The sequence below is a fragment of the Haemaphysalis longicornis genome, unplaced genomic scaffold (assembly GCF_048455015.1).
Source record: "Haemaphysalis longicornis isolate Haplotype H1 unplaced genomic scaffold, Haemaphysalis longicornis Haplotype H1 scaffold_4, whole genome shotgun sequence".
NCBI classification, from domain to species: Eukaryota; Metazoa; Arthropoda; class Arachnida; order Ixodida; family Ixodidae; genus Haemaphysalis; species Haemaphysalis longicornis.
Window position 1 is genome coordinate 195172236 of NW_027526361.1, and position 14728 is coordinate 195186963.

Genomic DNA, 14728 nt, shown 5'->3' on the forward strand with positions numbered 1-14728 from the left:
TGTAAAAAATAATTGAACATTGATGGTTATTTGAAGTAAATCGTGGTCACTAAAGCCGCTTATGTGCGTAACGGGTCCGATTGTTTCGGGTGCAGAGGTGAGTAACAGGTCGAGAATGTTATTACCACGGGTAGGTTCGTGAATAACCTGAAACAGGTTAAAATCGAGAGTAAGATTTATAAATTCAACTGAACTTCGGCAAGTGGATGATAAGTTATCCCAATTTATGAGCGGAAAGTTGAAATCTCCAAATAAGTGGATAGAATGCGTTGGACAAAGATTAACAGCCGTGTTTACGCTGTTGCGTAGATCGGCGACGAATGAGGAACTGGCGTCAGGTGGACGGTAGCAAGCACCTAGTAGAAGTTTGGTTGTATTAATTATTGCAGCCACCCACACAATTTCGAGGGATGAATTAGTGTCGATGATAAAGGATGGTAAGGATTTCCTAATGGCTAAAAGAACGCCACCACCTCTTTTTCCACTTCTATCTTTGCGATAAATAGTATAGGCATGGGTATGCGGTAGAATTTCATCGTTGGTTACGTCAGGGTTAAGCCATGTTTCGGTGAGAAGAAGAATATCAGATTGGTTATCATCAAGTAGAGAAGAGATTAAGTCACGCTTAGGAAGAATGCTGCGAATATTTGCAAATGATGCTGTCAATGATGACCCAGGTATGGGTGATTTCTGCTGAGATCTTGTCCCTGGACACGTGCTGATACCTAGCTATCTTTGTAACAAGACAACAGTATCAGTCACTTTGTCGTACATGTATGTTTTGTCATTCATGAGCAGGCGATCAACTGACAGTTTGAAAGACACTTTTTGAGGCTTTGCAAAATCAAGCAGCTTCTTTCTAGCTAGTCGCGTAGCCGGCGAGAGATCTTCGCCAATTGAATAGTCTGACCCTTTTAGCTTGAACCCAGACGAAAAGATGCGTTGCTTGTCTTTAAAAAAGGCCAGTTTCGCTATGATAGGTCTGTTTTTCCCTTCTTGGTACTTCCCGAGCCTATGAACTCGCTCAAACTGCGAACTGTTTGTTTCAATTTGCAGTTTTTCCGAGCACAACTTAATTACTTTTTTTTCAGGTGCAGTCCAGTCCTCTTTAGGCTCATCATCTATCCCGAAAAAGAGCAAGTTACTGCGTCTTAGCGTATTTTCAGCGTCCTCGCACCTTAATGTAATTGTTGATAGCTGCTCTGAGACATCCCGCAAAGTCGTTTGATCCTTTACTGCATCGTCAGAAACAGCTGTTTTTCCCGAGGCCAAAGTTAACTCAAGCGCAGCAACTCTAGCAGTTAAAGCAACTATTTCATTGTAACTCGTAGCTTGTTTACTCTTTACGCTTTCTAGTTCTGCTAACAGCTCCTCTTGTCCCACCCGAAGCTTCTCTATGGTCTCAAGAGCTGCGACAAACTTTTCCGCCTCAGCTTTGGACATTGGACCCGGGTTAGACTCAACGTCCCCAGAAAGCAAAAGGAGCATGTCGAACATCGCAGAGTAGAGACACCTCAAGAGTGAAATAGATCGCTTAAACAGGTCAACACACTCAACTGGGCACGACACCATAATCAAACAGCACTTGTTGCTCCTTATACATGAAGCACGTCCTAGGTAACTAACCTGCAAAAGCAGTAGTTGATTGCGCTGCATGCTCGATGCGGTGCCGTGCCCGAAGTGAAAGCTTGATGGCTGGTATTTGAGGCTTCTTTCGCTGGTGTCCGTCGTTTTCCCAAAGCGCTGTTGCGAGATGTGCGCAAAGGTCAATTCGCTGTTCTGCGCTGAAAGCTCTGAGCCAGGCCAAGATGGTGGCGCATCATCGTGGCGCAGTCCGCACGTGCCCGAAAGCGCTGTGCAAACGGCCCAAGTGACGCTCACCTGCAAAAGCAGTAGTTGATTGCGCTGCATGCTCGATGCGGTGCCGTGCCCGAAGTGAAAGCTTGATGGCTGGTATTTGAGGCTTCTTTCGCTGGTGTCCGTCGTTTTCCCGAAGCGCTGTTGCCAGATGTGCGCAAAGGTCGATTCGCTGTTCTGCGCTGAAAGCTCTGAGCCAGGCCAAGACGGTGGCGCATCATCGGGGCGCAGTCCGCACGTGCCCGAAAGCGCTGTGCAAACGGCCCAAGTGACGGTCACCTGCAAAAGCAGTAGTTGATTTTTGAAAACAGTTGAAAACATTTTTAATTTCCCTATTTATCGTGTATTTTTGAGCAGATTATGCATGTATTTATTGTACTTAGGAAAAGGAAAAGCCACCAACAGGCGCAATTTGTCTCGCCTAGGGGGCGGACACCGGAACGCTTGCTGGTGTAGGGGGGGGAGGGGAGAGATAGGGAGAAAAGAATACATAGGAATAGGAGGATAGGGGAGAAGGTTGACATTACAATGCATGTAACTCGCGCAAGGGTAAATATAAAACACAAAAGAGAAAAAAAAGGAAAAAGGGGAATAAGGGTAAATATAAAACACAGAAGAGAAAAAAAGGGTTACACACTGGGAAAATTAACTTTACAGAGAAACACTACAGATATAGACAACACATGAATCTACAAAGGACACAGCACACTTGTAAAAGGGGTCACACACGCACACACACAAGTACAGAAGCTGCTTCAGCAGCAGCACTCCTCCACAATCTGGGCAGCTAAGCAGAGTTGTAGTGGAGTGCGCTGTGCAGCCCCGAGGCCGGCAGGTATGTACCCAGGGCCTCGAGCACTTTGTCTCGCTCCCTAGCACTGCCCGGGGCCAAAGCAGCTCCTCAAGTGGCCGCGCTCCGTGAAGCACGACCAGCAGCTCTGCCCGCCCTGCTGCAAACTTGGGGCACTCGTATAGCACGTGCGGCAAGGACTGCACGGGCGCTCGGCAGTGGGTGCAGGCGGGGCTGGTCGCCCGCCCCAGACGGTGCTTCCGCTCCGCCGTCCACACGTCCCCCACTCGGAGGCGCAGGATGGCCGAGCGCAGTCGTCGAGGCAGGCGTGAGGCCCGCACAGGCGGTAGGCCCCCTCCAACACGCAGCCGCGGGTCCGGATGCTTGGTCCGGATGTGTCGCTGGATGAGCAGGCGGGCGTCGTCCGCTGCCGCCTGAGCCACCATGTCCGACGGAGGCAGCGCGTGTGCCCCGGCGGCCAGCTCGTCCGCCCGCTCGTTGCCATCCAGACCAATGTGGGCTGCAGGCACAGTTGAGTGCCCCGGTCCGCCCACTGCAGGCACAGTTGAGTGCCCCGGTCCGCCAGCTGTGCCGCCTTCTCCCGGATGCCACGCACCAACAGGGAGTGCGAGTCTCCGTCCTGAAGACGCACCAGGGCCACTCGGGAGTCGCACAGCAGGGCGCAGCGCTCGGGCAAGGGCTCCATTTCCAGCAGCAGGTCCAGGCCCAGTCCGACCCCCACCAGCTCAGCCGTGGCCGAGGCAGATTAGAAATAGTGTCTTGGCCCGAGATCCGAATAGGGGCTAAAAGCAGAACAAAACTACGACGTTGGATGTTGCTTTTCGACGCCGGTTATTGAATGAAAGGCTCTACCTGCGTGGATCTTTTTTACATTTCCTGCTGTATTGGGACATAAGCCACAGCATCAATTACAGAGAATGTTTTGTGGTGAGGCAACACACTGCCGCAGTTCATGCCGTGCTTTGCCGTTTCCCCCCGCACGGGGCACCTTGAGCAATCTTGGTGACGGTACTAGCGATACCGCGGACCCCGAGCCCCCAAACATAAGTTGAATCCAACCGGGGCGATGTGTTTATAGGTGGAGGGTTAGAAACCATAGAAACGACGAACGGTGGCCGTCGGAGCCCAGGTCAAGCTCCGGCGGATGGGCTCCCTGTCTGTTTACCAGGCAGGGAGCTCCGGGACCTCTTTGGCTGCCAGGGTAAGGTCAAAGGAGAAAGTACCCCCGTCTCCCTGCTTTTATACTATGCCATATGGTATCTTCAAACCCCCCCCCCCCCCCCCCAACCGTGATCGGCCCCCTAAAAGGGGCCGCACCGAAGTATCTTTTCCTTCTCTGCCTTCTATCTCGCTCCCAAAGCCAGATAACTACTCTCGTTTTTTGATCATTGAATCTGTGGACAAATCGAGCCGGTTTCCTCTCAATCTGTATTTCTTGTTTCTAAATACTTTGAAGTTATCATCAGCAAAACATATGACGGCAAAAAGCTGAGAACAGGTGAAGTGCTAGTTGAAGTTAAAACTCAGGAGCAATCCACAATCCTCCTAAAACAAACCCGCATGGCAGATCTGGAGATCAGGGTCACACCCCACCGCAGCCTCAACAGTTGTCAATGTGTGATCTCTGAGGCAGATCTCCTAACCGAGACAGAGACTGATCTGCTCGAAGGCCTAAAAGACCAAGGCGTGACAGCAGTAAGGCGCATAGTCATTAGGAGAGACAATAAAGAAATAGCCACCAAACATCTGATCCTGACTTTCGACCGCTGCACACTGCCCGAGCATGTTAACGCATGTTTCATCGGTTGTTCTGTCCGGCCGTACATCCCGAACCCGCGGCGCTGTTTCAAGTGCCAGAGGTTCGGGCATGGTACCAACTCCTGTCGAGGCAGAACAACATGTGCCAAATGTGCCCAGCACGATCATCTCTCCGACAACTGCACTGCAACCAACTTCACCTGCCCGAATTGCCAGGGTCCACACGCAGCATACTCTCGCGCTTGTGAAAAGTTTCATCTTGAAAAAAAAACCATTAACTTAAGATAACCGAAAACATCACCTTCCCAGAGGCGCGAAAGAGGTTCGCCTCTTTCCCTCAGGGCAGGTACGCCGACGCACCTCGCCGAGGGGCGGAGCGGCGTTTCGTTTCGGCGGGGACCCAGTACCGCGAGTCGGACTTGGTCCCTGCCGCCGCTCCCTCCCCCCCCCCCCCTGGGTTGCCTATAGCAGCCCAACCCGCCTCCGCACCGCTCGCTCACCCAGCAGCGGGTGTGGTGGCAACAACGTCTTTTGGGGATGCCGCTGCATCCACTGCGTCCTCTCCACCGGCCCAAAGCACACGCAAGGGCACGGAGATGGAGACGGAGGCAGTCGCAGCGACCCCCTCCTCCGCCTCACTGCCGGTGCCATCTGTGGTGCTCCCCACGCCTTCGGCACTGGCAGCGCAGGCAAAGAACACCCGAAAGGGTACAATGTCAAGGGGGCCCAGTCCGCTGGGCACCCCCTTGCCTTCAGATGACGACATGGACGTCGAGCCCTTCCGGCTTCCATCGCAGCGGAAGGAACGGGCTGCGACGTCCAGGTCAGTAGAGAAGGCCAGAAAACCCCTTCCAAGAGTGCAAGCCCCGAAAGACCCTACATAAATAATCACACTCCAGTAGCTCTGAACACATAATAATGGGAAGAGAAAATATTGTTCAATGGAACTGCAGAGGCCTTCTGAATAATCTTGACGACGTGTATGAGATTCTGCATGCCAATCAGCCAAGTGTAATGTGTGTTCAAGAAACACACCTGAATTCCAAGAACACACATTTCTTGAATAGTTACCTGGTATACAGAAAGGACAGGGTTGGCTGCACACACTCTTCTGGCGGTGTGGCCATAATCGCCCGCAAATCCTTAGCATGCCACCCTGTCACCTTGAACACTATCCTTGAGGCTGTTGCAATTCGAACAATAATATTTAATAGGTTGATAACGGTATGCTCCATATACATTCCTCCTGATGTTTCACTTTTAAGCTCTGACTTCGAGGCGCTGGTTGACCAGCTGCCCGAACCGTACATCCTTACAGGCGACCTTAATGCTCATAACTATCTTTGGGGCTCTTCTCGTACGGATGCCCGGGGTCGCCTGATAGAGAAGTTTTTAACATCCTCTGGAGCATGCCTTTTCAACAAGAAACAGCCTAGATACCATAACACATGTCACAACACATACTCACATCTTGACTTGGCTATTGGTTCTGCAATTCTCTTTCCATGTCTTGAATGGGGCGTGGGCACAGACCCATATGGTAGTGACCATTTCCCCACTTCATTAACGCATATAGGTACAGGCCCGAACAGTCCATCTTCCCATAAAAGGTTTGATGAAGCAAGAGCTAACTGGAATACATTTACAGAGACATCCAAACTACACTACACGTCCATAACACACCTACTCGTTGAAGATGCTACCCAACTGCTCACGGCGCACATCCTCGACGCCGCCGAAAGGTTCATTCCCTACACCTCTTTTGCCCCGCGCAACCAGTGGCGGCCGTGGTGGAATGAGGACTGTAGGCGGGCGCGAGAGGCCCAGAACAAGGCGTGGGGTATCCTTCGTCGGTACCCCACGTCGAGTAACCTCCTCTTGTTCAAACGGGCCAAGGCGCTCGGAAAACGTGTGCGCCGTGAGGCAAAACGCGATAGTTGGCGTACATTTATAACATCAATTAACTCCTACACAGACACACGGAAAGTTTGGACACGAATCGCAAACTCAAGGGACATCAAACACACAGCCTGCCTCTGGTCAGTACAACAGGGGACACAGTTGAAGACCAGGCTGACACACTCGCACAACACTTCCAACACGTTTCCAGTAGAGCACACTACACAAACACCTTCATGAAACACAAACTCGTGGCCGAAAAGAAGCCTTTACATGACAATGACAGGTCAGCCACTTCTTATAACTCCGAGTTCACGCTTCATGAGCTGAGGGGTGCTCTGAGCCCGTGTAAACCCTCAGCTCCAGACCCAGACGACATTACATAAACAATGATACAGAACTTACACACAGACACTCTTGTAACACTTCTTCACCTTTTCAACACAACAATGAACGTTTATTAAAAGGGATGGCTCAAGGCCACATGGGGAAGAAGAGGGAGGGGAGATGACCTCAATAGTGTCCCAACGTGGAGGAGTACAGAACGAACCGCCCTTTCAATAAGATATGGCTTTCGGGGCACATTCCAAAGTCTTGGAGGGATGCCATGGTTGTAGCATTCTTGAAAGAAGGGAAGGACCCTTCTTCTCCTGCTAGCTATCGAACCATTGCCCTGACCAGCTGCCTGTGCAAGCTTCTCGAGAAGATGATAAACCGGAGGCTCGTGTACTTTTTGGAGTACAACGGCCTTCTCGAGAGCTGCCAGGCAGGCTTCAGGGATCCACGAATGATCAACTCGTAGCTCGTGAATCGTATATTAAGGATGCCTTCGTGCATAAACAGTACTGCGTAACTGTGTTTTTCGACCTCGAAAAGGCTTATGATACCGCTTGGCGTTATGGAATCCTTACGGACCTCAAGTCATTCGGTGTTTCTCATAATATGTTTAACACTCTTGCTAGTTATTTCTCGGAGAGAACCTTTCGCGTCAGAGTTGGTTCTGCACTGTAAAAGGTACATGTGCAAGAAAATGGCGTGCCGCAAGGTGGAGTGTGTAGCTGCACGCTCTTCATAGTTAAGATGAACTCTCTTGGAAAGGCATTGCCACCAACAATCTCTTATTCCATGTATGTGGACGACGTCCAGATATCCTTTAAATCATGTAACATGTCCATCTGCGAAAGTCAAGTCCAGCTCGGCGTCAAGAAGCTTGCCGGCTGGGCAGACAAGAATGGTTTTAAAATTAATCACGGAAAGAGCTCTTGTGTTGTATTCTCCAGGAAGCGTGGGGTCCACCCGGGCCCAGACATCACTCTTGCGAATGTGCCAATTCCGGTGAACAAACAGCACAAGTTTTTAGGCATTTTATTCAATGAAAAACTTACATTCATTCCTCATATCAAACAGCTCAAATGTAAATGCCTAAAAACAATCAATATTCTTAAGGTTCTCTCACGTCAATCTTATGGGGCCGACAAACAACTCCTGCTGCGCCTGTACACAGCGTTGGTGAGGTCTCGGCTCGACTACGGCAGTGTCGTGTATGGGTCGGCGACAAAGACCGCACTGAGAATGTTCGACCCAGTGCTGCATCTTGGCCTTCGCCTCTCATGCGGCGCTTTCCGCACTAGCCCTGTCGAAAGCCTTTATGTCGAGTGCGACAAGTGGTGTCTAGGGCATCAGCGGGAGTATGTTGACCTGCTATATGAATCTTAGATTGTGTTCCTTACCAACCATCCTTTTAATCCCATCATGAACAATACATCAAACTTGCAACTCTTTTTAAACAGGCCATCTATTTCCTTACCTTTCTCTCTCAGAGTTAGGGAGGAGGCTTCTGCACTCACGGTCCTTCTTTCAGACACGCACAAGACACCCATCCATAATTTAATTCCACCATGGCATCTACATCCTATATCGTGCGACCTATCATTCACATTAGTAGAAAAAAGTAGGGCACCAAGGAGTGCAATTCTGCAGCAGTTCCTGTTCCTGCAGGACAAGTACAGGTGCGCAGAATTCTATAGCGAGGCGTCGAAGACTGGTTTTACTGTATCTTGTGCAGCGCACGGACCAAATTTTACCGTAACTAAAACAATAAATTTTCATAGCAGTATTTACACGGCAGAAGCCTATGGCATTTTACTCGTTTCAAACCACATCCTCGAACATAAAATTCCAAAGTCCATCATCTACACACATTCTCTAAGCGTTGTACAGGCACTGTCATCCGGAAAGTCATCTAAAAACTATGTGATTAATGCTCTTTTCAAGGTACTAATGACTGCATATGCCTCAAATCTTCAAATATCTATATGCTGGGTACCAGGTCACTGTGGGATCCCTGGCAATGAGACTGCTGATCAAATGGCTGGTGCTGCTGCTCTCATGACCACAGTTGACATAACAACAGTACCTTACACCGACCTAAAGACACACATCAGACGACAGCTTCGTAACACATGGCAATTATGCTGGAGACAGACAACAAACTACACGTAATAAAACCACAACTGGGACGCTACATAACTGACTCACACAACAGATACACTGAAGTCGCCCTGGCTAGGCTGCGGATAGGCCACACACATGTTACGCACTCCCACCTGCTCACTGGAACTTCGGGACCCGCGTGTAGCAGGTGTGGAAAGGGCCTATCCGTAGTCCACATACTACTCACATGCAAGGCACTTGACACAACACGACACAAACATTTCCCTAAATTATACAGACGACACATTCCTTTGCACCCATCATACTTTTTAGCCGACGAACCAATGTTTTCTAGTCAACGTGTTTTTAAGTTTTTAGCTGAGGTAAACTTTCTGCAGCTCTTGTCATATCACGTGTAATCACCCTGGCCCTATACCCCAGCCGTCTCCATTGTCTTTTGTTTTGCATCACCTTTACTTTTAGTCACATGTTTTAGTACTTACGGTCTGATCAAAACTCAATAACTTCTTCTTTGGCGCTCTTTGCCCATAGTCGGCCTTGCGCCAAGAAAGCCCAACCATCATCATCATCAGCGGCAGCAGCATTGCCGTTTGCAAAAGCACGAGTGATATTTACCTGCTTATTTAGTTTCCGCATTGTGTTTTACTAAACCAAATAGAAATTGCTTGTTGGGGAAGCCATAGAAAAATGGTAAGTCGCAGAATTTTGACCACAAGACGTAAAAGCAGAACAAATAGCTGTAAAATGGATTGCAGAAACCTAATTTTATATCTATAGTGGCAATATCCCGGGGGTGCACGCAATTAGCCTGTACAAAACTGGTCAATAGGATCATGTAACACTATCATTTGTTGGAAACACTTGTCAAGCTTTAACCACCAAACAATATTTTTATTTAGGGCAATAACCGACAAAAAATAATAAAAAAGTGGTTTTGGTCTTCCCCTAAGTCGATTGAAAAGTTGTTTGCCTATGAAACAGAAGTAGTGGCAGCACAATTATTGGCAGCCCATTTATAGGTAGTGAAAGAATTCTGCAGGTACAGCAGATTTCTCTAATATGACCTGTTCAGAAAAGTAAGTAGCTGCGTTGTGTCGTTTCTTGACAGGTGTCGCTGACCCCCGAGGCACGACAGTCCTGGCTACCGATGGAGGACGAGCGGTGATCCCGTGCCTTGCCAAGCTCCGCGTTGAAAGCCGCAACGACTCCGCTGTCCTGGTGCGTTGGTTCCGGAGTGGCGGCAGCGAAAACGGAACCGAGCCATTCTACAGCCTGGATGCACGGTCTCGCCGCGGCGGTCTCTCCAAGGGCCACCACACGCGCGGCGAAGCATGGAAGGGCCGATCCTTCTTCTCCGTGCTCCAGGAGCCGCCCAGCCTGAAGGTGAATCGGGTGGACTACGCCGACCGCGGAACGTACGTGTGCGACCTGCTCTACGCCAGCGGAAGGCGCTACAGTGCTACCGTGGCCCTCGCTGTGTTCGGTAAGAGATGTTCCTTGGCGTTCTCCTGCTCCATAAATATGAACCGGTGACCGGAAAAGGTAGTACTGCCAAATGGTAGCTAGCACGAACAACACATTACGTTTTTCGTACGCGACAATATTATGCAAAACAAATCTAATCCCCTAAAATTGAAGAAACAACAAAGGCCGACAAGGTGAAATGATGTGGCGCATCCGAGAGTGGCCATACAAGCATGTCAAATATCGAGTTAACTGAGTCCTTTTTAATGCAGTGCCCTTCACGGTGTGGTCATGTGCAGTTCATCTAAAGCCGCGCCCTGAAGCTCTCGTGGGGGCGCGTGCCATATAGTTTCAGGAGCTCCGTCTTCTTGTAACACCGCGAGCGCTTTATTGCATTCAATTTAACACCCCTTTGCTTGCAGTACACGCTCGGAGGATATACGAGTGCCTCTTTAGGCGCTCGTACAAGCATCGGCTGGCTCTCTTAGCTACGGATGGTTGCTTGTGAGGGGCGGCTAATACGCAATTCATTCACGCCAGGCCGCGAAGATTTTCTTTCTTTTGAGGAAATTGCTCACGAAAGGACTCCGGGCAATCACTCTGTCGTACAAACTTCAACGCTCTTTTGCGACAAAATTCTTGTCATCTTACCTACATTTTTGCGATGTCTTAACCAAACGAGAAACGTGCACGAACCAAACGACACTCCGGGTAAGCTTTTGGAAATGACTTCCTGCCTCTGGTTTCAGGTATTTGAAGCGACTTAGGATATTCATAAGTTCTAGTTTGTCAAAGAGGTCTGAGGGGTGGTTGGTCTTTTGACGTGATAGGAAAACCAAGGATGGCACGGCCCGAAAAAAGACACCATACAGCGCAGTGTGGTGCGTTCTTTCTGTTCCACCTGTTCTCGTCTTACGCATTTAATCCCAGCGTATCAAGCTTGAGTCGTTCTTGGTACAGTAGGAGACCGTTCGTCACAGACGTAACATTATTGACATGTCCATCCCAGTAATTGAAGGTCTTATTTTGTGGATGCCTGAGGATAATATTTTGGTGTACGTTAGCTGGCATATGACACGTAAGTAAATAGGCTAGCATTTCATATGATCATTTGCATGTCATATGATCATATGATCCGACTACAACTAATGTATTCAGTTAGCTTTTCTAGCTTGAGGATGTGAGCTCTCATCTTGTAAAATGAACCTTAGGAACAACAGTCTCCTTTAACTCAACAGTCCAATTTTCGTGCGCCTCCAACAGAGACCCCGGCGGCGAAAACTCGAATAGGTGACACGCTAAAACAGAATATTTTTTACTGCGTGGAGTGCCAAGCCCCTTCGTAAGCAAGAACAATAAAAAACAGGGCAATTTTATTTCGCGAAGGTGATGGTGCATTCCTGGTCTCAAAACCTGAGGCGCAACTATAAAACAAGACGTAGGGGTGAGTAATTTGGTTCACACATTTACGTAGTATAGTACATCTCGAACATAGTACAAAAGCAGCAAATGGACAGCTTGTTCAGAGTATAAATATTATGTTGAACGATCCGCAGGTGCCCCAGACTGATTCCCGGCCCTCCGCCAAAGCGCCTATCAGCTCAGTGTAGCTTCAATCAATCAATCAATCAATCAATCAATCAATCAATCAATAAATCAATCAATCAATCAATTCGTACATACAAAAGCCAGGAGCACACAAGACATTCATACGAGGCGTAATGGGGTACATGCCCCATAATTTTAATGCCCATCCTTCATACAATAGAACGTCAGGTCAGGTCATCCTTCATAAAATAGTCAGGTACAAAATAAAACCTAACCTACATAGTCAACTACTTAAAGCCAACAATGTTCTTGCTGCCCATAAAAATGCAGTAAAATATTCTATTCAGACAAAGAAAAGAATACACTTTGTTTCCAACAAAATACGCGAGGCACAAAAACCAACCCCGCATTATAAAAGCAATTTTATGAAAATAATCACATTTCAGCAATCTCTTAAAAGGTATTTGGGCAAGCATTAATTGACCCACATATATTCAAACAAAAAAAAATGCCCACTTGGGTTCACTCAACCCGCCGCGGAGTCTAAGTGGCTAAGGCGTTGCGCTGCTGAGCACGAGGTCGCCAGTTTGATTCCCATCAGAGGCGGCCGCTTTTCTGATTAAGGCGAATAGCAAAAACGCCCGTGTGTATGAGATTTCGGCGCACGTTAAGGATCCCCAGGTGGTCAAAATTAATCCGCAGCCCTCCACTACGGCACGCCTCATCAATCAAAAAGATGGGTTCATTCATTTAATAGCCGTTTTAGTATTGATAACAATGCATTTGCATATTATGAGATTGTTTTCCAATGGTCTCTCCGCAGGAAAGGAATGCCGTTATTCAGAATGGCGTGTCAGACGACTGGGGCTATTCAGGGCCAAATTATGTAGCAGAGCACTACACTTGTTATTTTGTGCTTGTTCCCAATCGCTACCGTTTAAGTAAAGTATCGCTACACAGATGCTGAATTTTGCGGACGTTACAGCATAGTTATTAAATAAAGTTGCGCTACGCGCGTCATGCGGTACATTTCAAATTTCCCGCACGGCTCTCTTTTTTAATTGTTGGAGCTTTATAATGTTAGCAAGAATAGGGTTTTTGCCAAAGTGGCGCGTGAAAAAAAAACAGACTTGTAAATTAGTATTTAGCTTTGGTAGGCTAAGAAAGCACAACGTCACCAAAATTTCCACAACCCGCGCAAGATTGCTTGTAACCAAGTTAGTATGTCTTGTCCAAGTAAGCTGCTCTTTAGAATAATTTCCTGGATTTTTACATAAGGAAGAATTTATACTTTCGTTGTACAATAATGAAGGTCACCCTCATTACTATACTTCTTATATCGAATTGCGTCCATAAAAAGAAACCGCTTTTGTGTTTGTCCTAAAAATAGTGAAACACTAAGGCACGCTGAACTCGTTTAGGGCAGCAAGAACTTTATTGGTTTAGGTAGTTGCCTTGTAGCGTTATTAGACATAAAAAAACGAAGTGGTGTCATCAGTGTAGTAACGATCTTTATAGAGCTGTCAATGTTTGCCAAGCCAGTTACATAGACAATGTATACTTACGACTTGAGAACGCTCCCTTGCGATACAGCTATCCTAATTTGTTTGATTTCGGATACCTAATTATTGATCATAGCCTCTTCGCGCAGAAGTAACTCTTTATTGGCTTAAGTATGCGACCCTTAATCTCCAAACTTATATAGCAGTGTTAAGTGGTTTATACAGCCTATTTAAAAACGTTAAGTGGTTGTTTGCAGTGGAACGCCTTAAAAAATCAATGCAAACATCCAGTCTTTTCGGCGTCTGTTTTATTGATTGTAATATTATTTTCTTTTGGGTTAGCACCACCTATTCCTTCGATAACCCTTTCCAAAAACCATGCTGTGAAATTCTAATTATACTGTGCCTTTCACAGAACGAGACAATTCTTTATTTTTAATAATTTCTCTAATGTATTTGCAAAAATTGGAGAACTGATACCGGTCTATATTTTGGTAAGCTACATGCTACATACTACAAGCTACATGCAAGACACCGGTAAACTGCTAGTGACACATTACAACACCACTAGCGGGTCAGTCGTAGGTATTGGGACACTTGCAACGTGCGGCCCATTGTGCACCACCTCAACCAGCCGCCAGTCATGTCAATTGTGTTGCGGTTACCCAGTGCTCTTGTGCGTAGGTGATGGCCACCGATGCCTAAAATCACCATTGGTGTGGCGCCCCCCTTCGGTGTGCGAGTGCTCCTCGCGCCTGCTTGGCAGTGCAAGACTTGCTCCAGTTCGACCATGTATCGGAGCCTCAAACAAACCTCCCAGAAGTCCACCTCATTGTCGTCGGAATAATACATCTGCAAGAGCGAAGTGCCAGTTAGTTTAAGTAATACTTCTGCACGAGCAAAGTGCCAGTTTAGTTTTGCTTGTTCTAATCACCCTGACTCGCACGGCAAAGTAAAAAACAGACCATTTTCTCGCTGCTAGAAAACACGAAACAATGCAAATTTCCTCGGTGCATCGTACGCCTTCATATTTTTTTCACCTTTCGCCGTGACCTCGGAGGGTTTTTAGGGAGCAGGACCTTTGCCTATCTAGGTTCGTATTGTTGAGAGGCACCGCTTCTTCAGACGGTATTCTTTAAATAATACTTTCTTTCCATGACACTGTCGAGATTTCTTTATATGCAGGGCTTAGAGTACAGAACGGCGATGCACCGCAGCCTCTGCAAATTTTCAAGCGGGCCCAAAGCAGTAAGCATTCAGAAAAAAATTCCCAAAATTCTTTCTCGCAACATATCTATATATATATATATATATATATATATATATATATATATATATATTTATATATATATATATATATATATATATATATATATATATATATATATATATATATAGTGTTACCCTTTCCTTTTATTGTTATTTGCGTAAAACT

General features: G+C 47.3%; 1 protein-coding gene across 1 annotated transcript in view; it reads left to right on the forward strand.

Annotated features, from left to right (window-relative positions):
• The first annotated feature begins 634 nt into the window (after positions 1-634).
• The window catches only part of LOC144180170 (uncharacterized), a 93335-nt gene continuing 79241 nt past the window's right edge, over positions 635-14728 (forward strand). Inside the window, exons 1-2 of the mRNA XM_077708557.1 lie at positions 635-677; positions 9888-10262. Of these exons, the coding sequence (XP_077564683.1) occupies positions 635-677; positions 9888-10262 (418 nt within the window). The remainder of the gene's footprint in view (positions 678-9887; positions 10263-14728) is intronic.